The sequence below is a fragment of the Neophocaena asiaeorientalis genome, unplaced genomic scaffold (assembly GCF_003031525.2).
Source record: "Neophocaena asiaeorientalis asiaeorientalis breed wild unplaced genomic scaffold, Neophocaena_asiaeorientalis_V1.1 scaffold14, whole genome shotgun sequence".
Taxonomy (NCBI): Eukaryota; Metazoa; Chordata; class Mammalia; order Artiodactyla; family Phocoenidae; genus Neophocaena; species Neophocaena asiaeorientalis.
Genome location: NW_020175192.1, coordinates 4,475,976 through 4,502,920, shown reverse-complemented (window position 1 = coordinate 4,502,920; position 26,945 = coordinate 4,475,976). Strand labels below are relative to the sequence as shown.

The window sequence follows — 26,945 nt, the reverse complement described above, 5'->3', positions numbered from 1 at the left end:
CTTCTTTGCTTTGTTCTTATTTTTAGGGGGATAGTTTTCTGACTTTCACCATTAAATATGATATTAGATAATAAGCTTTTTTCAAAAATAGATGCCCTTTACCATATTGAGGAAATTTCCTTCTATTTCTAGTTAACTAAGAGTTTTTTTAAATTGAATAAATTTAAGTGTAATATTGTAAGCTTAAGTTGTACAGTGTGTTACTGTGATACATTTATATATTGTTATATGATTGCTGATGTAGTGATATTTATTACATTACATAATTACAGTACAATATTAGTGTCTATATTCATTATATTGTGCATTAGATCTCTATGGCTTATTTATTGCTCGATACAAGTGTGTACCCTTAAATACCATCACTCTTACTCCTCTGCCTCCACAACCTCTGGTAACCGGTACTTTACTCTGTTTTTCACAGGTTTAAACATTCCACATATAAGTGATATCACACAGTTCTTGTCTTTCTCTGTTTGACTTATCTCGCTAGCATAATGTGCTCAAGATTCACACATGTTGTTGAAAATGGGAGGATAGCTTCCATTTTCATGGCAGAATAACATTCCATTGTGTATGTGTACCAAACCTTTTTTATCCATTAATCCATTGATGGGCATTTGGGTTGTTTCCATATCTTGGTTATTGTAAATAGCCAAGATTTATTGTGATAAATGCATATATCTCTTTGAAATTCTGTTTTCATTTCCTTTGGGTATATACCCAGAACTGGAATTGCTGGATCATATGGTAGGTCTATTTTTAATTTTTTGAGGAACCTCCATATTGTTTTCCATAGTGGACCAATTGGTTGGACCTATTTATGTTCCCACCAACAGTGTATAAGGCTTCCTTTTTCACCACATCCTTGCCAGCACCTGTTGTCTCTTGTCTTCTTCGTGATAGCCATTCTGACAGGTGTGAAGTGGTATCTCATAGTGGTTTTGATTACCATTTCTTGATGATTAGTGATGTTGAGCATCTTTTCATGTGCCTGTTGGCCATCTGTGTGTCTTTAGAAAAATGTGTATTTAGTTCTTCTGCCCCTTTTTAAATTGGAGTTTTTTTTGTTGTTGTTAACAAATTGAGTAAGTTCTTTATATAGTTTGAATACTAACCCCTTATCTGATATATGGTTTGCAAAAATTTTCTCCCATCATGTAGGGTTTTTTTTCCATTTTGATAATTGTTTCTTTTGAGGTGCAGAAGTTTTTGAGTTTGATGTCCCATTTGTTGTTTTTTCTTTTGTTGTTTGTCCATTTGGCATTACACTCCAAAATTTATACCCAAGACTAGTATCAGTGAGGTTTTTCCCTACATTTTCTTCTAGGAGTTTCATGGTATCAGATCTTATGTTTAAGTCTTTGATCCACTTTGAGTTAATTTTTCTGGGTAATGTGGGATAGTAGTCATTGTCATTGTTTTGCATGTGTTTCTCTAGTTTTCCCAGTTGTTGAAGAGAGTATCCTTTCCTCATTGGTTATTCCTGACTCCCTTGTCGAATATTAGTTGACCATATATGCTGTGGTTTAGTTTTGTGCTTTCTATTCTGTTTAATTGGTTTACATGTCTGTTTTTGTCCCAGTACCATACTGGTGTTTGTTTTATTATATAAGTTTCAGGTGTACAGCACTATAATTCAACATCTGTATACACTACAAAGTGATCAGCACCACAAGTCTACTTACCATCCATCACCATATAGTTGACTCCCTTCACCTGTTTCTCTTACCTCCGAACCCCCTTCCCTTCTGGTAACCAGTAATCTGATTTCTGCATCTATGAGGTTTTTTGGTTTTATTTTGTTGGCTTTTTTGTGTGTGTGGTTTTTTGTTTGTTTGTTCATTTGTTTGTTTTGTTTTTAGATTTCAGATATGAATGAAATCATATGGTATCTGTCTTCCTTCATTTGACTTATTTCACTTAGCATAATACCTTCAAGGTCCATCCATGTCGCAAAAGGCAAGATTTCATTATTTTTATGGATGAGTAAGTATTCCACTGTGCATGTATACTAGGTCTTCTTTGTCCATTCATCCATCAGTGGACACTTAGGTTGTTTCCACATCTTGGCTGTTATAAATAATGCTGCAATAAGCATAGGAGGGCATATATTTTTCCTAACTAGTGTTTTTGTATTCTTTGGATGAATACCCAGAAGTGGAATAGCTAGGTTGTACGGCAATTCTTAATCTTTTGAGTAATCACCATTGTTTTTCATAGTGGCTGTACTGATTTACAGTCCCACTAACAGTGTACTAGGGTTCCCTTTTTCCATATCCCCTCCAACGTTTGTTATTTTTTCTTTTTTATAATAGTTATTCTAACAGGTGTGAGGTGATATCTCATTGTTGTTTGATTTGCATTTCCCTAATAATTAGTTATGTTGATTATCTTTTCATGTGCCTGTTGGCCATCTATATGTTTTCTTTGGGAAAATGTCTGTTCAGTTTCTGTGCCTGGTTTTTAGTCAGGTTGTTATTACTTTGTTATTGAGTTGTATAAGCTCTTTATGTATTTTGGATATTAAGCCCTTATCAGTTATATGATTTGCAAATATATTTTCATTCAGTAAGTTGCTTTTTCATTTTGAGATGGTTTTCTTTGCTGTGAAGAAGAATTTTAGCTTGATATAGTCCCATTTGTTTATTTTGCTTTTGTTTCTCTTGCCTTTGGAGTGGGTTCCACAAAAACCTTACTGAGGCTGATATCAGTGAGATTATTGCCTATTTTTTCTTCTAGGAATTTTATGGATTCATGTCTTATATTCAGATTAATCCATTTTGTGTTCATTTTTGTGTATGGTGTAAGGTATTGGTCTAGTTTCTTTCTTTTGCATGTGACTGTACAGCTTTCCCAACACCAGTTGTGGAAGAGACTCTCCTTTCTCTATTGTATATTCTTTGTTCCCTCATTGTAAGTTTATTGTCTGTGTATGTATCGGTTTACTTTTGTACTCTCAGTTCTGGTCCATTGATCTGTGAGTCTGTTTTTGTGCTAGTACCATCCTGTTTTGCTTATTGTGGCTTTGTAGGAAACAAAATATACCGTTTTGATTACTGTAGCTTTGTAGGAAACAGTCATCCCTTGATATCTACAGGGGATTGGTTCTAGGACCCTTAAGGTATACCAAAATCCATGGATGTTCAAATCCTTTTTATAAAATGCCATATAACCTACCCACATACTCCCATATACTTTAAATCATCTCTAGATTACTTATAATACCTAATACAATGTAAATGATATGTAAATAGTTGTAAATAAAATGTAAATGCTATGTAAATAGTTTGCCAGAATGCAGCAAATTTAAGTTTTGCTTTTTGGAACTTTCTGGATTTTTTTCTGAATATTTTCAATCTAAGGTTGGTCGAATGCATGGATTGAGAACCCACAGATATGGAGGACCAGCTGTAATTTGAAATCAAGGAGTGTGATACTTTCAGCTTTGTTCTTCTTTCTCAAAATTGATTTGACTGTTGGGGATCTTTTGTGCTTTCACACACACATGGTTTTTATTACTATGGCTTTGTAGTTTACTTTGAAATTCAGAAGCATGATACTCCCAGTTTTTTTTTTCTTTTCTTCTCAGAATCACAATTTGGAGTCTTGAGTTTCCACACAAATTTTAGGATTGTTTTCTCTATTACTGTGAGAAATACCTTTGGCATTTTTACAGGGATTATGTTGAATCTGTAGGTGGCTTTGGGTACTATAGCCATTTTAACAATATTAACTCTTCCAATTCATGAACATGGGGTATCTTTCCATTTCTTCATGTCTTCTTTGATTTCCTTCAGCAGAGTTTTGTGGTTTTCATTACGCAGATCTTTCACTTTCTTGGTTAAAATTATTCCTAAATATTTTATTGTTTTTCATGCTATTGTGAATGGGATGGTTTTTTTTTTTAATTTCTCTGTCAGATGCTTCATTATTAATGTAAAGGAATGTGATTGATTTCTGTATGTTGATTTTGTATCTTGCCACTTTACTGAAATCATTGGTTAATTCAAAGTTTTTTGACTGGTTCTTTGAGATTTTCTGTATGTAAGATCATTTCATCAGCAAATAACCACAGTTTTACTTCTCTTTTTATTTGGATGACTTTAATTTTTTTTTTATCTTGACTAATTGCTCTAGCTAGGTCTTCCAGCACTAAACTGAATAGGCATATTGAGAGAGGGCGTTATTGCCGTGTTCTTGATCTTAGGGGAAATGCTTTCAATTTCTCTCCATTAAGTATAATCTTAGTTAGCTGAGAATTTTTAATGAAGAATTAATGTTGAATATTGCCAAATATTTCTGTGTCTATTGAGCTGATCATATGAATTTTCTGTTTTTATTCTATTCTTCTTCTTATTATTATTATTTTTGTGTGTGTGTGGTACATGGGCCTCTCACTGTTGTGGCCTCTCCCATTGCAGAGCACAGGCTCCGGATGTGCAGGCTCAGTGGCCGTGGCTCACGGGCTCAGCCTCTCCGCAGCATGTGGGATCTTCCCAGACCGGGGCATGAACCTGTGTCCCCTGCATCGGCAGGCGGACTCTCAACCACTGCGCCACCAGGGAAGCACTTATTCTGTTATTAATATGATACATTTCATTCATTGGTTTTTGAGTGCTAACCCAGCCATCATGCAGTCCTGAAATTAGCCTCACTTGGGTTATTTAATATATATAAATTTATATGTATATATATAAATTTAAAATTTGCCAGTGTTTTGTTCAGGATTATGGCACTTATTTTAACAAGGGAATTGTCTGTAGTTTTATCTTTTCTTGCAATCTTTTCTTCTGGTTTTGGTGTCAGGGTAATTCTGGACTCATAAAATGAGTTGGAACGTGCTCCCTTACCCCTACTTTCTGCAAGAATTTGTTTAATATTGGTATTATTCCTATTTATTTATTGTGGAAGCGCACTTAAGAGGAGATTTACCCCTGTAAATCTAAGCCCCTAGAAGTTTTATAGTTTGGATTTTAGTTTTAGGCTTATGACCCATTTGAGTTATTATTTTTGTGTGTGTGTGTGTGAGAAAGGTGTAGGGTCAGTGTCTAGAGTCATTATTTTCCTTGTGAATGCCCAAGTTGTTCCAACACCATTTATTGATAATTCTCCATAGAGTTGCATTTACTCCATTAACAAAGGTTTTGTTATCTCTATGTAGTTCTGTTTCTGGGGTCTCCATTTTGTTCTAAGCTCTTCGTCTATTCTTTTGTGCATACTACACTGCCACTATTATAGTTTTTATTAAGTTTTGAAGCTGGGTATTTTTGGTCCTTCAATTTTCCTCCTCCTCTTCCTCTTCCGCCTCTTCTTTTTCTTCTTCCTTCTCTTCCTCAGCATTAGGTTGTCTACTCTGAGTCTTTTGCCTTTCCGTATAAACTTTAGAATCAGTTTGACTATGTCCACAAAATAATTGCTGGGTTTTTTTATTGTAATTGCACTGAATCTCTACATCAAGTTGTGAGGAACTGACATTTTAACAATATTTAGTCTTCCTATCCATGAACATGGACTATCTCTCCATTTATTTATACCTTCTCTGATTTTCTTCATCAAGTTTTGTAGTTTTTCTCATATTGATCCTGTAAAATTTTGTTGGGACTATTCCCAAGTACTTCATTGTTTTGGTGCTAATGCAAATGGTATTGTGTATTTTATTTCAAATTTTTATTTTACATTGTTGATATAAAGGGAAACACCTTCCAGCAACCTTGCTATAATTGTTTATTAGTCACAGGAGGCTTTTATTGTTATTGTTCTTTGGCTAATTATTTGGTATTTTCTTTACATAGGCAGTCATGTAATCTATGGATAAAAATAGTTTTTGTTTCTTTCCCACCTGTATATTTTCACTTCATTTTCTAGTCTTATTGCATTAGCTAGGACTTCCAGTAAGATGCTGAAGGGAGTGGTGAGAGGGGGCATCCTTGCCTTGTTTCTTTTTTAGGAGGAAAGCTTATAGTTTCTCACCATAACTGTGATATTAGCCATAGATTTTTTTCTAGATGTTACCAAATTGAAGAAGTTCCCTCTATTCCTAGTTTGCTACCCTTTTGTATAAGTGAGTTTGGATTTTGTCAAGTGCTTTTTCTACAGCAATTTTTATGGTCACTGATTTTTATTCTTCAGCCTGTCAGTATGATGGATTATATTAATGGATGTTTGCATAATAAACCAGCCTTGCATACTTGTGATAAATCCCATTTGGTTGTAGTATATAATTATTTTTGCACATTGTTGGATTCAATTTCCTAATTTTTTGTTGAGGAATTTTGCATCTATGTTTATGAGATCTATTTATTGATTGATTGAGCTGTAGATTTATTGATGAGATCTACAGATTTATTGATATGTAATTTTACTTTGTCTGGGCTTGATATTAGGCTAATACTGACCTCATAGAATGAGTTAGGAAGCATCACATATCAGTGCTGGGAGAGTAATATGGCTGTGATTCCATGGCATAAAAACAGTAGAAGCTCCATGTTTAATGCTTCTCCTGGATTCTGTCCTCAGTGCTTTTTCTCTTGACTGATTTTAATTTGTATCCTTTCCATATAATAAACCATAACTGTGAGTATAACAGTTTTCAGTGAGTTCTTCCAGTAAATTATAAAACCTGAGGGTGGTTTTGGGAATCCACTGAACTTGAGATTGGTGAAAGAAATGAGGACAGTCTTGGAGACTGTTCTCTCTAACTTTGCAGTGGGTCTAAACTCTACCCACCCTTTTTTCCCCCAGCTTTACTGAGGTATGATTAACAAATAAAAACTGTATATATTTAAGGTGTACAGGTATACAATGTGATGTTTTCGTATATGTACACATTGTGAGATGATTCCTGCATCAAACCAGTTTACATATACATCATCTCACACAGTTATCATTTTTTGGTTTGGTGAAAATACTTCTACTTCTTAGCAAGTTTCAAGTATGCAATACAGTATTGTTAACTATAGTCATCAAGCTGTACATTAGATCCTGAGAAATAACTCATCTCATAAATGAAAGTTTGTACCCTCTTTTCTTTTTTGGCGGTACGTGGGGGCCTCTCACTGTTGTGGCCTCTCCCGTTGTGGAGCACAGGCTCCGGACGCACAGGCTCAGCAGCCATGGCCTATGGGCCCAGCCGCTCCGCGGCACATGGGATCTTCCCGGACCGGGGCACGAACCCTCATCCCCTGCATCGGCAGGTGGACTCTCAACCACTGCGCCACCAGGGAAGCCCTGAAAGTTTGTACCCTTTGATCAATATCTCCCCTTTCCTCTCACCTTTCAGGCACTGGTAACTACCATTCTACACTCTGTTCTATTATTCAATTTCTTTAAAAAGTTGTTTTATATGTTTTGCCCAGTTTTCTAGTTGAATAAGGATTAGTAAGGTACCAGTTACTCTGTTGTGACCTGAAGTAAAAATGACACCTTAGTATTGTAATTGTTTAGAGATGCAAAATTCTATAAATGTTGACAGCATGCATATTTTTACCCCACAAATAAAAAAATAAGCACAGCTCCTGACAATGTTTATATTACTTCCAGGATATATTTTTACTTGTGCCTTCCACTCATTTATAGCAATGTGGACCTGATAGCTGTTGTAATCCTCAAACTTGTGTGCTGAAACCAAATACACAGTGTGATAGAGGATTATGCTGCAACAACTGTCAAGTAAGATTTTAGTTTATTACTATCTTCTAAGTATATAGTGAATTATGTCTTGGATACTTTAGAATACATAGACACTTGGCTGTAAGTCAAAGTAAATGACCTTTCATGTAAAGAAAAAAATACTAAATTCAGCGTGATGTTTCTGATTTTATGAATTATAGTTGGATGTTGAGGCCTCCTTATAATGCCATTATTCTCCCTAATGATGCTATTGTTTATAAGTCTTTTTTTTTTTACTCTAGTTCAACAAAATTCCTTTATTCTATTTTTAAAATGTCCTACTGTTTTTAAGTCTTGACTGAGAGCTATTACAGAATTTTTTGATACAGAAGATCACCATTAAAAGGGACTGTTTTCATTTATTTTATCCAATTTTTTTTTTTCTGGCGGTACGCGGGCCTCTCACTGTTGTGGCCTCTCCCGTTGTGGAGCACAGGCTCCGGACGCGCAGGCTCAGCGGCCATGGCTCACAGGCCCAGCCGCTCCGTGGCATGTGGGATCTTCCCGGACTGGGGCACGAACCCGTGTCCCCTGCGTTGGCAGGCGGACTCTCAGCCACTGCACCACCAGGGAAGCCCCCAATATTTATATTTTTGTGAATAAAAGTTATATTTTAGGTTGTGATGGGTATCTGTAAGTATGTAACTGAAAGATACAGCAATTTTCCATAAACGCATAAATAATGAAACTCACTAGATGTAACACTTTCCAAATGCTACGTGTTAGCACAAAATTTAAACTATGAATTTGTTATACAAAGATCATTTGACTTAAATGTCACATTTTAGCTTATATGGTGAAGATGTTGATTCCTGTCCCGTTTTACTTTTCAGCTCTTCCAACATATATGTGACAGATTCGTCACATGAGAACCCCTCTATTGAACAATCTGCCACTGTTCTGTGTTCTTCACTATCCTTTGACTGATGTGGTTTTATGTTATTTTTCTCCTAGAATCTTATCGTGGTTAATTCTTACCTCCATAATCTTTTTAGTGTGAACTGGAAGTCATCAATTAAGAAGTATGAGATAAATGCCCAGTTAAGATTCTTTATATAAAATTTCAGAATAGTATACATGAAAGTGTTAATTAACCATAGGATAATTCAGGAGAAAGATTACAGTTGGGTTCCTTCTTTTCTAAGACTTCAGTAGTTGACCTGCCTCTTTAATCACTCTTTGGTTTCCCACTGTTCATTCTCAGTTATTTAGGTTTCACATTTTCATAGAATTACAGATATTCCATACTTAAAAACTATGGTTTGAATAAGTATATTTTATTTGGAAATTATCTAAATTTCATAATTTTTGCCCCAAAGGAATAATTATCCCAAGCTAAAAGCTACTTTTCCTCCCTTCTACCAAAGCACAAACAAAACTTGGGCTCTCATTATATCATATTTGTGTTATCCTTTTCCTTGTGCATATGTCTTATCTCCTGTTTTGGTTGATAACATTCAATTTTTTTCAATATGATTATCATAATGCTTTATAACAAGAAGATAGTAAGAGACATTAATGAATAAGTACATCATCAAACTATAAATAGAATTAGAGCAATTTTAAAATAAATATTGATGAACACAACAACCTTATATATAATGCTTTAATTTTTATGTTTTAATTTCTATTAGCTTATGCAAGCAGGTGCTGTATGTAGGCCCGCTGCGCATCCTGAATGTGATGTTTCTGAGGTTTGTAATGGAAGCTCAGGAAGCTGTCCGGCTGATATAACTATACACAATGGACACAAATGTAAAGGAGGAAAAGCTTTTTGTTTTGATGGAGGCTGCCAAGATCTTGATGCACATTGTGAGAGCATATATGGAAAAGGTATTGTATTGTAACATCTATGTAGTTGGTGCTCAGTATTTTTATTAACATTACCAAGACAATGGACAATTATATATATTTAAATTCTTTATTCTGTTTAACTCTCTATTTTTATTTTTTTGAGCTTATTAAGGTATAAATGAGAAAAATATGTTTAAGGTGTACAACGTAATGTTGTGATATACATATACGTTGTGAAGTAATTGCCACAGTCATCTACTTAACATACTCATTGCATATGTATACCCAGGAATAGGCTTACTGGATCATAAGGTAGTGCATTTAAATTCTTGAGAAGGCTGTCTACTGTTTTCCATAATGGCTGTACCAATTTCATTCCCACCAACAGTATATAAAAGTTTCCTTTTCTCCACATCCTTGTTAATACTTATTATCTTTTTCTTTTTGATGACAGCTATCCTAAAAGCTGTGAGTTGTGGTTTTGATTTTCATTTCCCTGATGATTAGTGATGTTGAGCTCCTTTTCACATATCTGATGGTCATTTGTATGTCTTTTATTTCAAGAAATGTCCATTTAGGTCCTGTGCTATGCTTTGTTTTATTTATTTATTTATTTATTTATTTATTTATTCATTTTGCGGTACGCAGGCCTCTCACCGCTGTGGCCTCTCCTGTTGCGGAGCACAGGCTCCAGACGCGCAGGCTCAGCGGCCGGGGCTCACAGGCCTAGCCGCTCCGCGGCACGTGGGATCTTCCCGGACCGGGGCACGAACCCATGTCCCGTGCATCGGCAGGCGGACTCTCAACCACTGCGCCACCAGGGAAGCCCCTCCTGTGCTATTTTTAGATCTCATTATTTGTCTTTTTTATTGAGCTGTATGAGTAACATATAGTTTGGAGATTAATCCCTTATCAGATATATGGTTTACTAATATTTTCTCCCATTCTGTAGGTTTCATTTTTGCTTTGTTGATTGTTTCCTTTGCTGAGAAGTTTTTTAGTTTTATGCAGTCCCACTTATCTATTTTTGTCCAGTTTAGTGTCCAAGAGCTTTCTCCCTATGTTTTCTTCTAGTAGATTTGTAGTTTCAGGTAAGTTTAAGTCTCCTCAACCACCTGCTTTATTGAGATACAATTGGCATATAACATTGTGTAAGTTTTAGTTGTACAGCGTATTGATTTGGTACTTTTATATATTTCAGGATCGTTACCTCCATAGTGTTAGCTAAACATCCGTTATGTCACATAATTACCATTTCTTTTTCATGGTGAGAACATTTAAGATCTACTCTCTTAGCAACTTGGCTAATTCTTGTCAAATATTAGTTTGAGAACCCCTCTATTGAATAATCTGAGAGTCTCAATGCATTTCTATGGCTTTATGGGAAGTTTACTATAACTAGTTGCTGGAGGAAGAAAAAATTAAGGCCTGGTGCAGATGAGTCTGCTCAGTATTTGACACCATTTGGAAGTGGATTCCCTCTGCATAATTATAACCTCTCTCAGAGGTGTTTTTGAAAAATGATGTAGGAAAATTCTCTTATTGTGTAGAATTCTAGCAGTGTGTGTGGTTTCCTACTTTGTCCGAAAGAGAGAAATTCAGAGGCAGTCTTGATATTTGACAGTGACTAATCATGTGCAATGAATTAGGACTTGAAACAATAATAATAAAAAATTGATAACAAGAAGTTCTGGAGAAGGTGTGTGTGGTTGTGCCTGTCAGGTAGAGCAGGGAATGTGAAGATATTTGTGTTGCATGTAAAGTTCAACCCAGGGCATGCCACATAGAGGAGGCTATGTATAATCAGATAAAGAACATTATCTGTCCTGTGAATGCTAGCATTTTTTCCCAGGTACCCTAGTACTTTCATAGCGAATCCATGTACAAAGAGTTTATGGCTGCAGGGATGGAGACAATGTGTGGGTTCAAAAATAGAATTTCCCTCAGCAAGATCATCTGATTACTTTTGTTGCTTGGTTAACAGCCATGGGCTAAGTCAACAGCAATGGGCCAGAATTCAGATTCTGATATAGCACAGTGCTGTGACAGACTGGCCAGCCACTGAGCCAACTTGATGACATTAGATCTCTCCCAACACATAAAGGGCAGCAATTTCCTCTCATTGGAATAGAGACATAATGTGGATATGGATTTACCTTTCAGATATCATGTTACTACTAGCAGCATTAACCATGAACTTTTAAAAATCGGGATATAATTATGTAAAGTGAACTTCATAGATCTGAAGTGTATATTTTGATGTAATCCTCACTTCAATTAAAGAGTAGAAAATTTTCATCAGCTCAGTAAGTTCCTTTCTATCTCTTTTCAGTCAGTTCCTTTAAGGCAATAATGGTTATCTTTCCTATTATCATATGTTAATTTTACCTGTTCTTGAACTTCATATAAATGAAGTATTTCATCATATGAGTATTCTACAGATGGTTTTTACATTCTCATATTTATGGACATTTGGATTGTTTCTAGGTTTTTTTTCTATTATGAATAGAGGGGTTATGAGGCTTCATATATAAGTCTTTTTGTAAATGTATGTTTCTGTTTCTCCTGAGTAAAGATTTTGGAGTGGAACTGCTGTCTTAAGAGTAGCTGTATGCTTAATTTTATGAGAAACCTGCTCACTGTTTTCTAAAGTCATTATACTACTTCTTATCTCTACCAGCAACATGAGAACTTCAGTTGCTCCATGTTCTTGGTGACATTTGATGTTGTGAGTCTTTTTAATTTTAGTAATTGTATTGGTTGTAAAATGGTAGTTGATTCTGGCTTTAATTTGCATTGCTATCATGATTGATATCAAAGATGTTGAGCACATTATTTGGTGCTTATTGATTACATATATGATATATGGAATATATATATTTTCCGTTTGTAGTGTTCATTCACATCTTTGCCCGTTTTTAATTGGGTTTTTGCCTTTTTATTATTTATATGTGTAATTTATACATTCTATATTCAAATGCATTTTAAGATATAAGTATTGTATTTTTTTCCCAATATGCAGTTTCCCATGTACATTTTTAATGGTGCTTTTTGATAAGAAAACTTTAATTTTGAAGAAGTTTAGTTCATCAAATTTTTTCTATAGTTTTTCTAAGAAGTATTTGCCTACTCCAAAGTCATCCACATATTTTCCTGTTTTTCTCTGAGGTTTTGATTTAACTTTTATTTTTATTTATTTAAACTTTTCAAAAATTTTTATTGGAGTGTAGTTGATTTACAGCATTCTGTTAGTTTCACGTGTACTGTAGAGTGAATCTGTTATACGTATATGTATATCTACTCTTTTTTAGATTCTTTTCCCATATGTGCTATTACAGAGTATGGAGTAGAGTTCCTTGTGCTATTCAGTAGGTCCTTATTCGTTATCTACTTTATATATAGTAGTGTGTATATGTCTGTCCCAATCTTCCAGTTTATCCCTCCCTTGCCCCTTACCCCCTGGAAACCATAAGTTTATTTTCTACATCTGTAACTCTATTTCTGTTTTGTAGATAAATTCATTTGTAACCTCTTCCATATTTAATGATATCATATGACATTTGTCTTTCTGTGTCTGACCCACTTCACTCAGTATGACAATCTCTAGGTTCCATCTTTGTTGCTGGAAATGACATTATTTTGTTCTTTTTTATGGCTGAGTAATATTCCATTGTATATATGTACCACATCTTCTTTATCCATTCCTCTGTTGATGGACATTTAGGTTGCTTCCATGTCCTGGCTATTGGCTATTGTGAATAGTATGCTGCAGTGAACATTGGGGTGCATGTATCTTTTTGAATTATGGTTTTCTCCAGATATATGCCCAGGACTGGTATTGCCGGATCATATGGTAGCTCTATTTTCAGTTTTTAAAGGAACCTCCATACTGTTCTCCGTAGTGGCTGTACCAGTTTTCATTCCCACCAACAGTGTAGGAGGGTTCCCTTTTCTACAGACCCTCTCCAGCACTTATTGTTTGTAGATTTTTGATGATGGCCATTTTGACCTGTGTGTGGTGATACCTCATTGTAGTTTTGATTTATATATCTATAATAATTACTGATATTGAGCATCTCTTCATGTGCTTTTTAACCATCTGTATGTCTTCTTTGGAGAAATGTCTATTTAGATCTTCCACCCATTTTTTGATTGGGTTTTTTTTTTTCTGATATTGAGCTGCCTGAGCTGTTTGTATATTTTAGAGATTAATCCGTTGTTGGTGGCTTCATTTGCAAATATTTTCTCCCATTCTGAGGGTTGTCTTTTACTTTTGTTTACCATTTCCTTTGCTGTGCAAAAGCTTTTAAGTTTAATTAGGTCCCATTTGTTTATTTTTGTTTTTATTTCCATTACTCTAGGATGTGGATTGAAAAAGATCTTTCTGCGATTTATGTCAGAGAGTGTTCTCCCTATGTTTTTCTCAAAAGTTTTATAGTATCCGGCCTTATATTTAGGTCTTTAATACATTTTGAGTTTACTTTTGTGTATGGTGTTTGGGTGTGTTCTAATTTCATTCTTTTACATGTAGCTGTCCGGCTTTCTCATCACCACTTATTGAAGAGACTCTCTCCACTGTATATTCTTGCCTCGTTTGTTGTAGATTAGGTGAACATAAGTGTGTGGATTTATTTCTGGACTTTCTATCCTGTTCTATTGATCTATATATCTGTTCTTGTACCAGTACCACACTGTTTTGATGACTGTAGCTTTGTAGTATAGTCTGAAGTCAGGGAGCCTGATTCCTCCAGCTTTGTTTTTCTTTCTCAAGATTGCTTTGGCCATTCAGGGTCTTTCCTGTTTCCATACAAATTGTAAAATGTTTTGTTCTAATTCTGTGAAAAATGCCATCGGCAGTTTGATAGCGATTGCATTGAACCTGTAGCTTGCTTTGGGTAGTATAGTCATTTTCACAATATTGATTCTTCCAATCCAAGAACATGGTATATTTCTCCATCTGTTTGTGTCGTATTCTATTTCTTTCATCAGTATCTTATAGTTTTTGGAGTACAGGTCTCTTGCCTCCTTAGGTAGGTTTATACCTAGGCAATTTGTTCTTTTTGATGCAATAGTAAATGGAATTGTTTCCTTGATTTCTCTTTCTGATCTTTCGTTGTTAGTGTATAGGTGTGCAACAGATTTCTTTATATTAATTTTGTATCCTGCAACTTTACCTAATTCATTGATGAGCTCTAGTAATTTTCTGGTAACATCTTTAGGGTTTTCTATGTATACTATCATGTCATCTGCAAACAGTGAGATTTTTACTTCTTTTCCAAGTTGTGTTCCTTTTATTTCTTTTTCTTCTCTGATTGCCAAGGCTAGGACTTCCAAAACTATGTGGAATAAAAGTGGCGAGAGTGGACATCCTTGACTTGTTCCTGATCTTAGAGGAAATGCTTTCTGCTTTTCACCATGGAGAATGATGTTTGCTGTGGGTTTGTCATATATGGTCTTTATTATGTTGAGGTAGGTCCTCTCTCTCCCCATATTCTGGAGTTTTTTTTTTTTTTATCGTAAATCACTGTTGAATTTTGTCAAAAGTTCTTTCTGCATCTATTGAGATGATCATATGGTTTTTATTCTTCAATTTGTTGATGTGGTGTATCACATTGATTGATTTGCGGATATCGAAAAATCCTTTCATCCCTAGGGTAAATTCCACTTGATCATGGTGTATGATCCTTTTAATGTGTTGTTGGATTCTGTTTGCTAGTATTTTGTTGAGGATTTTTGTGTCTATGTTCATCAGTGATAGGGGTCTGTAATTTTCTTTTTTTGTGATATCTTTGTCTGGTTTTGGTATCAGGATGATAGTGGCCTCATACAATGAGCTTGGCAGTGTTCCTTCCTATGCAATTTTTGGGAAGAGTTTCAGAAGGGTAGGTGTTAACTCTTCTCTAAATGTTTGATAGAATTTGCCTGTGAAGTCATCTGGTCCTTGCCTTTTTTTTGTCGGAAGATTTTTTTTTTCCAACAAAAGGTTTCACATATTTATTGCTGAGTTACACAGTGAGCAGTGATGAGGAAAGATCAAGAAAAGAGGAGAGAGCCATTCCATTTTTCCCATCAAACACAGGCAGCTGTTCCAGACACTAGTGATGTTCTGATACGTTAAGATGCAATTGACCTTGATCACATAAATGTGTGACACTTCATGTGCGGTCCCTTATAGACCCAGCTTAGTTCTTCTCCAGTGTCTTCTCTTGGAGTTGTATCTGATTTTATTACCAGTTTTTATTTGAATCCATTGGGGAATGGGATGATTCTGCTTTCGTTTTTGGCCAGGAATCGCTTGATCCTGAAAGTCTTGTGAGAAGACATGGCGAGGAGCAAATTCAACCACACATAGGATGGCAGACAAGAGAAAAGAGGAGGAAGTGAGTGGAAGGACGTATTTAGAAGGCCTGTTGGAAGATTTTTAATCACAGTTCTTGTGGTTAGTCTGTTCATATTTTTTATTTCTTCCTGGTTCAATCTTGGAAGGTTGTATCTTTCTAAGAATTTGTCCATTTCTTCTAGGTTGTCCATTTTATTGGGGTATGGTTAGTTGCTTGTAGTAGCCTCTTATGATCCTTTGTATTCTGTGGTGTACGACTTCTCCTTTTTCATTTTTAATTTTATTGACTTGAGTCCTCTCTCCTTTTTCTTTATGAGTCTGGCTAAAGGCTTATCAATTTTGCTTATCTTTTCAAAGAACCAGCTTTCAGTTTCATTGGTCTTTGCTATTGTTTTTTTCTGTCTCTATTTCATTTATTTCTTCTCTGATATTTATGATTTCTTTCCTTCTACTAACTTTGGGTTTTGTTTCTTCTTCTTTATCTGGTTGCTTTAATTGTAACGTTAGGTTGTTTATTTGAGATTTTTCTTGTTTCTTGAGGTGAGATTGTATTGCTGTAAACTTCCTTCTTAGAAGTGCTTTTGCTGCCTTCCATAGGTTTTGGATGGTCATGTTTTTGTTGTCTCTAGGTATTTTTAGATTTCCTCTTTGATTTCTTCAGTGGTCCATCGATTGCTTAGTAACATTGTTTAGCCTCCATGTGTTTGTGGTTTGTATAATTTCTTTTCCTGTATTTAATCTCTAATCTCTTAGCATTGTGGTCAGGAAGCATACTTGATATTATTTCAATTTTCTTAAATTTACCAAGGCTTGATTTGTGACTCAAGATCTGATTTATCCTGGAGAATGTTCCATGGGCACTTGAGAAGAAAGTGTATACTGCTGCTTTCAGATGGAATGTCCTGTAAATATCAGTTAATCTCTCTGAACTAATGTTTCATTTAAGGTTTGTGTTTTCTTATTAATATTCTGTCTGGATGATCTGTCCTTCGGTGTAAGTGCGATGTTAAAGTCCCCCGTAATTATTGTGTTACTGTCGATTTTCCCTTTTATGGCTTAACATTTGCCTTATATATTGAGGTACATGTTAGGTGCATCTGTATTTACAACTGTTACATCTTCTTCAATTGATACCTTGATCATTATGTAGTGTCCTTCCTTGTCTCTTTATTTTAAAGTCTATTTTGTCTGATATGAGTACTGCTACTCCAGCTTTCTTTTTATTTCCATTTGCCCCTCACTTTCGGTCTGTGTGTGTCCCTAGGTCTGAAATGGCTCTCTGGTAGACAGCATATATATGGGTCTTGTTTTTGTATTTATTCAGCCAGTCTGTGTCTTTTGGTTGTAGCGTTTAATTCATTTACATTTAAGGTAATTATCAATATGTATGTTTTTATTGCCATTTTCTTAATTGTTTTGTGTTTGTTTTTGTCAGTCTCTTTTCTTCCCCTCCTCTTTTGTTCTCTTCTCTTGTGTTCCCACTTAGAGAAGTTCCTTTAGCATTTGTTGTAAAGCTGGTTTGATGGTGCTGAATTCTCTTAGCTTTTGCTTGTCTGCAAAGCTTTTGATTTCTCCATCAAATCTAATGAGAGCCTTGCTACACAGAGTATTCTTGGTTGTAAGGTTTTTCCCTTTCATCACTTTAAAGATATCATGCCACTCCCTTTTGGCCTGCAGGTATCAGCTGAAAAATCAGCTGATAACCTTATGGGGATTCCCTTGTGTGCTATCTGTTGCTTTTCCCTTGCTGCTTTTAACATTTTTTTCTCTGTATTTAATTTTTGTTAGTTTGATTAATATGTGTCTTGACGTGTTTCTCCTTGGGTTTATCCTGTGTGGGACTCTGCACTTCCTGGACTTGGGTGACTGTTTCCTTTCCCATGTTAGGGAAGTTTTCAACTGTAATCTCTTCAAATATTTTGTCAGTCCCTTTCTCTTTCTCCTCTTCTTCTGGGACCCCTATAATTTGAATGTTCTTACAATTAATGTTGTCCCAGAGGTCTCTGAGACTGTCCTTATTTCTTTTAATTGTTTTTTCTTTATTCTGTTCTGTGGCAGTGATTTCCACCATTCTGTCTTCCAGCTCACTTATCTGTACTTCTGCCTCAGTAATTTTGCTATTGATTCCTTCTAGTGTATTTTTCATTTCAGTTATTATATTGTTCACCACTGTTTGTTTGTTCTTTAGTTCTTCTAGGTCCTTGTTAAGCATTTCTTGTATCTTCTCGACCCGTGCCTCCATTCTTTTTCCAAGATCTTGGATCATCTTTACTATCATTATTCTGAATTCTTTTTCTGCTAGATTGCCTATTTCCTCTTCATTTAGGAGAGACTTTTGCCTTACTTCTTCATCTGCAACATATTTCTCTGTCATCTCATTTTATCTAACTTACTGTGTCCGAAGTCTCCTTTCTACAGGCTGCAGGATCGTAGCTCCTCTTGCTTCTGGTGTCTGCCCCCTGGTGGTGGAGGTTGGTCCAGGGGCTTGTGTAGGCTTCCTGATGGGAGGGGCTGGTGCCTGTTTTCTGGTGGGTGGAGCTGGGTCTTGGCCCTCTGGTGGGCAGGTCCTTGTCCAGGGGTGTGTTTTGGGGTGTCCAGGAGCTTAGTACGACTTTAGACAGCCTGTCTGCTGATGGGGGGGGCTGTATTCCTGTCTTGCTGGTTGTTTGGCCTGAGTAGTTCTAGCACTGGAGCTTGCAGGCTGTTGGGTGGGGCTGGGTCTTGGTGCCAAGATGGGGATCTCCAGGAGAGGTCATGTCAATTAATATTCCTGGGCGGTCCTGCAGCCATAAGTGGGTGCTTCCCCCCTGGGGGCTTGGGTTTGATCCCTGTTTGGAGAACCAAAATCCTGAAAGCTGTGCTGTGCAACCAAATAAACAAAATAAAACAGAGAAACAAAACCGAAGAAAAACAATCCAAAAAAAATCCCCAATGAAAACAAAAAAAACCAAGAAAACAACCAAACAGAAAAACCAAAACAAACAATAAATAATAAACTAAGAAAACAACAAAAAAACAAAACCTCCCAAAACAAAAAATACCCCAGAAAATTTTTAAAAAAAGAAATAAAACAACAACAAAATTCTCTGGGGCCTCTGATACCAGTGTCCTTGCCTACATGGTGAGCTACAGCCAACCTCCGCCTCCCCAGGAGACACTCCAAGACCTCTAGGTAGGTCTTTGGACCCGCTGTGGGCACTGTGGAGGCAGCTCAGACTTTGACCTGGCCCAGCTCCTGCGTGTACGTGCCCACAAAGTCCACAGCTGCTAAAGCTGGATCCGTCTCAGCCGTGGGAGCGCTCATTGTCCCTTCAGATGTTCTATAGGTGCTGGGTTTACCAAGCTGATCGTGGCGGTGGTTAATCCGTGGCTTGTGCAGCTGCAAGGAGAGATTTCAGTTCTTCTTAGTTGCACAGCCCCTGGGGCTCAGCTTTGGTTTCGGCCCCACCTCTGCATGTGGGCTACCTCAGGCATCTGCTCACTGCCCAGGTGAGTGGGAGCGAAGGCAGCAACTGGGGGCATGCTGGCCTGTTTCGGTGGGAGGGGGTGGGGCAGCGACTGACTCAGGCGGGAGGGGGATAAGGTGGAAACAACTGGGGCACGCATGCTCACTCTGGTTGGAGCCCCTCCTAGTGCCTGTGGTGGCGTGGGCTGGCGTGTGGGAGAGAGGCTGTGATGGCAGACCCGCCCTTCATGCATCACTCAGCAGTGGCTCCTCACTTCTGTGGTGGTCCAGGCTTCTTCCAAGAGCATTCCCAGTTGCAGAGCTCCTCACTTCTGTCCCCTCAGGCTGTCTCCGAGCAGCCAACAGCCCTCCTCTCCCTGGGTCTGCTCTCCAAACCCCATGTTCCGGCACTGGCAGACACCCGTTTCACCCTGGGGCTTGCAGGCTGTGGCATGGACCATCTGTGTAAATCTCTCTCTGTCTTGCCTGCCACAGACTGGTTGCTGCACTTTCCTCTGATAGCCCTCGCAGCTCCCCTTCTATCTCAGCTAATTGCCCTGCCAGTGAGGGGGCTTCTCCAGTTGCGGGAACCTCTCCTCTCCTTCAACTCCTCCCAGCAGAGCAGGTCCCATCCTGTTTCCTCCTTTCTTTTTCTTCCTTTTCTCTCTTTCATCCTACCTGGTTATGCGGGGATCTTTTCTTGTCCTTTTGGGTGTCTGAGGTCCTCTGCTAGTGTTCAGCAGGTGCTTTGTGTGAATTGTTCCATTTGTAGATGTATTCTTGATATATTTGTGAGGAGAGGTGAGCTCCAGTTCCTCCTATTCCACCATCTTCACCTTGAACCTAACTTTTCTTTTAAATCATTATTTCTTGGAAAGATTATTATTTTTCATTCCATTGATTTGCTATCTCTGTTTAAAATCAGTTGATAATATAATATAGTTCCATTTCTAGATTTATTCTACATCAATCTGTTTATCCTTATGCTATTGATTACTGTAGTTTATAGTAAACCTTTATATATTAGGTAATATAAGTCATTCAATTTCATTTATTCTTTTTCAATACTGCTTTGGATTTTCTGAGTCCTTTACATCTCCATATAAATTTTAACATCAGCTTGCCAATTTCTAAAAAAAAAAATTGCCTCCTAGAATTTTGATTGAGGTTGTGTCAGATTTATAGATGAATTCTGGATTATTAGTATCTTAACAGTATTGTGTTTTGCAACCCATGACGCTTTAAGCAGCATTTTGTAGTTTAATGAACATATTTTTAATATCTTTATTTTATATTAATCCTAACTACATTTTAGGTTTTGGTACTATTGTAAAAATTGTTGTTTTTATGAAGATTGGTTTTCCAGTTGTTTGTTGCTAATAGGTAGAAATACAATCGATTTTTGTATCTTGATCCCTTATCTGTGATCGAATATAGTAAGTCATAATGATGCCTACTAAATATAGAGAAATCTTATTCTAATTGGTCATCACAGAATAGAGAATTATACTATGATGTAGATGAACAATTGTTAAATGGAAAAAATATATAATAAGAATTCAGAGTACTTGCTCAGAATGAATCATCATAAGAAAAAAAATTTACAACACATTTTGTATATTGCCTGGTAACTAATCAAACATCTAGCGCTTTCCGAGTTATTTCTTCCTATACAAATGCTGACAAAGATGATATGAAATTTACTGCTAGAAGCAAACTGTATACTTTTTTGTCTAAAAAGCTATATTTCGCAGAGATCACTGGAATTTGATAATGACCCACAATACCTACCACACTGGCTCTACTAGTATTTTTTGTTGACTTTCTTGGATTTTCTACACACACACACACAATCATGTCTTCTGAGAATAAAGAATGTTTTACTTTTTATTTTCCAGTTTGTATGTTATTTACTTGTTTTTATTTCCTTACTCCACTGTATAGGGTCAATATTGAATGAAAGTAGTAAGAAATTAGTAAAACATTGTTGTGATTTAGCGATGTGCTCTTAGATGGAGAATGCTTAATATTACGCTTAGTTAGATAAGTATAGTATTAGCTGTATGATATTACCTGTAGGCTTTTCCTGCTGTCTCAGGCATGGGCACACGTGGAGCACCCATGGAGGCAAGGCCTGGAAAGCATGTGCTTGCTGAGCAACAGTGGATCCAGGGTCTAAGGCTCTGGGCAGCACACAGGATTGGTGACTGGGTGCCCATGGAGCAGCTCTGGCTCTGGGGTCTGGGGCATATGCAGCGTTTGGGGTGGAGGGGCAGCCCTGGTCTTTGGCCAGAACGGTAGCAGCTCTTTCTGGGTGGGGTGCAGCAGCATCTTCTTAGTTGGGTGGAGATGGCTCTCGATAGCCTCATGGAGAAAGCTGCCAGTGTCCTCTGTGGAGTGGGCTGCTGGGGTCCTCCTGTGGTGAGCCCTGTGTGATCCTCGACTGTGAAAGCTGTGGGGTGTCCATGGCTGTTGTGGAGGCCCTCCTGGCAAACTCTGCCATGTCCTCTGGAGAGCAGGCCACTGGGGACGGTGGTGGCATCCACTGCATGACAGATGCTGATAGTCCCCACCCTTCTGTGTTCCTGGCTCTCTCCAAGTATGTCCACCAAGTCATCTACCCAGTGGTCCTTTCTATCCAGTTAGTCTCCTTTCTTGCTCCACTGTGTTGCTATAGGTTCTTTCTTTTTTTTGCGGTACGCGGGCCTCTCACTGCTGTGGCCTCTCCCGTTGCGGAGCACAGGCTCCGGATGCGCAGGCTCAGCAGCCATGGCTCACGGGCCCAGCCGCTCCGCGGCATGTGGGATTTTCCCGGACTGGGGCACGAACCCACGTCCCCTGCATTGGCAGGCCGACTCTCAACCACTGCGCCACCAGGGAAGCCCGCTATAGGTTCTTAATCGTACCCTTGAGCCCCTCCCAGGGCTATTTTCGTTTGTAGAGAGCTAACTGTTGTTTTTGTGTGTTCGGGGGGAGGGAACGAAGGCTGGAGAGATCTCTTACTCTGCCTTCTTGCTGATCTCTTCCTCAATGAGAGTTTTTTAAATGTCAGAGAAGTAGATGTGTGTCCTAGTCTAGTTCTTGATAAAATGTCCAGGATAATTTTACCAAGAGAGATCAAGGCCTCAAAAATTCTTTACCAATAAATTACCAATAAATTATTTTCTTTACCAATAGATTACCAGTTAATTACCAATAAATTATTACCAATAAATTATTTTCTGAAAGTTAGTATCCCCAGGGAGTCAATTCATTTAATTAATATTTGGCCCCAAACACCTAGACTTAAAGTCTGTCACACATTTCTAATTCTGGTATAGAGGATGGCCCACTGTCTTTGGCCCCTAGAAAATTTTTTATAGGTAGTGCATTTATTGGTATGACAGATATAAGGGAGATCGGGAGATAGGAACTGTGGCTCTCTGAATATAGTGCTTGCACCTTTATCTGAGGAAAAAATAAAGTGTCTTAGAACTCAGAAGAAATAGTGCTATGATAGAATCTCATAAAAGTGAGACCAAGATAAATAGGAAGTTTCAGGAATTATGTAATGGAAACTACAAGTATTCAAAGTGGTCATTCAACTGAGCTTAATTTGTTTGATCTCATGAATGGTAATAATTGCTTCTAAAGTGTCTGTAAGATTGCCTATGTTAATAGCTGATCCCACTGGACTCAGTACTGCAAACTCTTCAATGACTGCAATGCAGATATTGGGTAGAACTGACCACCTGTGCTCCCACTGGTCCTCTGAACACTGTGGATCAGTTTGGAGCTCAGTCTGGATCAATCTGGTCTTCCTGTTACTAGTGAACCGTGGCATCTGGTGTAATACATTTTATATGGGACACCCATTCCTAAAGCATTTGGTTTACTATAATGGCAATCCTCGTTATTAGTTAGAGAATAAACTTATTAAACAGATACCTAAAAATACAATGGTTCAAAAGAGATAGACTGTATTTTCTCTCTCATATAGTATTCCAGAGATAGGCAATTCATCAAAGATGGTTCAGCAGCTTTGCTCTATGACATTTTTCAGGAACCTGTCATCTTTCTTTTTGCTCCGTCATCCCTTGTGTCTCTGGGAGAAGGTAGTTTTCCAGCACAAAACGTTTATACTTGCCCATGGAATGGAGAAAAGAAGAAATGGAAGTGTGACCAGCTTGCGCTTAATGCCATTAACTGGATGTTTTGCATATAATTTCTACTCATAATCCACTGACCAGAACCTAGTCACATACCATATCTAGTTGCAAGGGAGTCTGAAAAATGTTTTCTCTAGCTTGGTGTCTATGTGCCCTGCTAATAACAAGAAAGTTCTATTACTAAATGGAAGAAAGAAGGAATGGATATTGGGGGACAGTTAGCCAAAGTTGAGGTTATGGTAACAGTTTATGCTTTCTAGTAGTCATGTTTTTCTGGAGTACCAGAGTTTATATAGAGAAGGCAGAGGTTAGTATAGATCAGAGTATCATAAACTGGTAGGATTTTCCTCTTAGTACCATTTTCTAAGAACTGCTTAATATCCACATGGTTACTGTGGGAAATATGTTATTAGTATAGTTTGGTCTTATACCCCTGTTTGTACTTGGTTGGACAGTAGCTGGTACCTAACCAGACCCAGTCTAACTGCAGTACTCTTCAACCTTGCTACATTTGGTGGGTTTTAGGCTGAATGTCTAAGTCATGCTAAGGGAGTTGGGGAGGTTCTGAGTTTCTCTTCTGGGACTTTTAGACAGTTAAACAAGAGAGTTTTCCCTCTAAGGGCTCAAAATTATCATAAATAAAGCTCCAGAGTTTTGGGCAGCTATGTTTTTGACCATGTGGAAAAAGATTGGCCTCAATGAGACAGAAGAATGAAGCTGGAGTGTAAACATAAATGAAAACAAGAGATAGATAATCTTTACTTACATTTCTTCCTTGAGTGCCAATATAATAAATATTTCATTTAATCTGTCTCTTGTTATTCTCATAATTAGTGATGAATTTCCTGGACGTCTTTGAAAATAGTTATGTCTCCATTATTTTAGCTGGTGTTACAGTAATAATCTGTAGTTTATTGGAGATGGAAAAGAATTATATAGCTCAAGTGGCTTCAGATTGTATAAGTAAGTTTATGCTTATTTATCTTAAATATCTCTTAGGACTGTTTTAGGAGCCATGAGGAAAAAACTTCAACTCTTACTTCTTATCATGAATTTGTGGAAATTTTAAATTGGTTCTATCTACAAGTTATTTGAAAAATGTAGAATCGATATTGCCTCTTTCAATAAAAAATATTTAGAAGGCCACAAAACAGAAACTAATGAAATTAGTGAGGTGACATTGGAAACATAATTTGGGAGAGATCACTAAGGAGTTTGTTTCAAATGTTAATCTTTAAAAATCTCTATTGCTTCAAATAGAATAGGTATAATTCCTATTGGAGGTTTTGATTTTGGATGTCAAACTCCATAAGAAAGACAGATCATGGAATATGTTCCCCAAGGTGTTGATTTTTTTCATTCATTCAATAAATATTTATTTATCACCTTAATTGGGTGAGGCATTCTTCTAGGACTGGAAACCCAGGGATGGGAAAGACAAAAAAAAAAAAGATTCCTATTCTTATGGAGGTTATATTCCAGTGAAGGGTTCAGGCATGAACAATAAAAAATTAGTAAGTAAGTAAATAAATAAATATAATCATTTCCATTAGTGGTGAATGGTATGATAACAACAACAAAAAAATCCCCCAAACAAAGCAACAGCAAACAGAGTGATAGGAAAAAGACTGATGATGAAGGTGAGGCTGTTCAGACAGGGTGTTCAGAGATGGTTTCTGTGTGGAAGTGAAATTTGAGTAGAAACTTTAATATTAAGAAGAAGTCAGCCAGAAGATGATCTTAGGAAAGAGCATTTTGGGCAGAGAAATGCAGCAAATGTTATGGTTCTGAGTTAGGAATGAATTTGGTGAGTTCAAGGATGAAAAGAAGGGCAGTGTGGCTGAAAGGTAGTGAACCAGGCTGAGTAAGGACCATGGCAAGAAAATTGGATTTTATTCTTAATGTAATGGGAAACCACTAGAGGTATTTAATTAAGAGGCTGATGTATTTTTATTTTTTAAAAAGATCACTCTGACTTACGATATGGAGAATGTACTATGGAGAGTGGAAGTGGGGAGTCGTTTAGAAGCTATGGTAGCATATTAGAAGAGAACTGATGATAGCACAGGCTAGAGTGATGGCTGCACAGCAGATGAGAAGTGGTCATGCTCAGGCTGTATTTAGGGGCAGTGTCCATAATACGTGGATTAGATGGTGGAGGCAGGTAGTGAGGGGGGGAAAAAGAAATCAAGAATTCTTCTTAAGTTTTCGCCTGAACATTGGTTGACTAATGGTCCTATAAAGAAGCCTAGGGTGTAAAACAGAATTTGGTTTTAGGATATGTTAAGTTGCATATCCTATTAGTCATGAGATGAGGTGAGAAAGATGTCAGGTTATGAAAGATAAAACTTCAGCTAACGTTTCAATGGCTCCCTTTATTACAGTTGAGATGGGGTGGCCTTCTAGTCCATCTAACTGGAAACGTAAACTAGTCGTCTCTAATAGTGGTCAAGGGAGTAAAACCTCAAACTCCCTACTCTGCAGTGCTATTTATGAGTCTTGCCTAAACTACTTGCAGTAGTTTTCCAGCACCCACATTTACTGACCTAGTACCAGCCATGCACATCTGTCTATGAAAGTCCATCTACTATTTTGTGGTACCTCATAGCATTTGATAATAGGTTAGAGGGAATATAAATACACTATTTGGACTATAGAAGAGAAAATTCTCTTTGTAGACTTCATCAGTATACTGGCTTTAAGGAAATACTTGACATGTGATTTCACATTTTCAAAGTGTTGCCCTTTTGGTGTTTCCATATCACCTTGGAAAACCCAGACTGAGCTGAAAGAAAGTCCCTAACACTAATGAGAGAAGGTATTCAAGGGAGAAATTAAATACAGGGCTCATTGGTACCTTTAGAAGCACTATTTGAATGAGTAAAAATTGGCCTGGATGAAGAGCATTCCTAACCTGGTATTCTCAGATTCACAACTGAGCTAATAAACATTGTGAATACTCAGAAATACCATTACCTGTCCTCACGGTACATATACAAGCACCCTTGATGGACCAATGTTTAAAAATGGTGGAAAGAGATGGAATTAGGAGAAGGTAAAAAATTAAAGGGAATAGTGGGGAAAATGTAAATCATAGAAGGAGCTGGTAACTAGGAGAAACCTTCTTAATCTCAAAAGAAAATGGAGAAGGATTAGATGGGAATTAAGAGTGACTAAATATGGGACTTCCCTGGTGGCGCAGTGGTTGAAAATCCGCCTGCCAGGAAGGGTCACAGGGGTCACAGGTTCGAGCCCTGGTCCAGGAAGATCCCACATGCTGTTCGGCAATTAAGCCCATGGTGCCACAATTACTGAGCCCGCGCTCTAGAGCCTGTGAGCCTAGAGCCCGTGCTCTGCAACAAGAGAAGCCACTGCAATGAGAAGTCCGCACACCGCAGTGAAGTGTAGCCCCCGCTCGCCGCAACTAGAGAAAGCCCATGCACAGCAATGAAGACCCAACGCAACCAAAAATAAATTAATAAAAAAAAGAGTGACTAAATAAGCATCATCTTAATTAAGTTTCATAACACTCCACTGAGGTAGATAT

General features: G+C 37.4%; 1 protein-coding gene and 1 pseudogene across 1 annotated transcript in view; one reads left to right on the top strand and one right to left on the bottom strand.

The window, feature by feature from the left end:
- The window catches only part of LOC112413121 (disintegrin and metalloproteinase domain-containing protein 32-like), a 153,038-nt gene that overhangs the window by 75,396 nt on the left and 50,697 nt on the right, over positions 1-26,945 (top strand). Inside the window, exons 13-14 of the mRNA XM_024764983.1 lie at positions 7,579-7,671; positions 9,306-9,504. Of these exons, the coding sequence (XP_024620751.1) occupies positions 7,579-7,671; positions 9,306-9,504 (292 nt within the window). The remainder of the gene's footprint in view (positions 1-7,578; positions 7,672-9,305; positions 9,505-26,945) is intronic.
- On the bottom strand, positions 15,635-15,789 carry LOC112413183 (60S ribosomal protein L39 pseudogene; annotated as a pseudogene).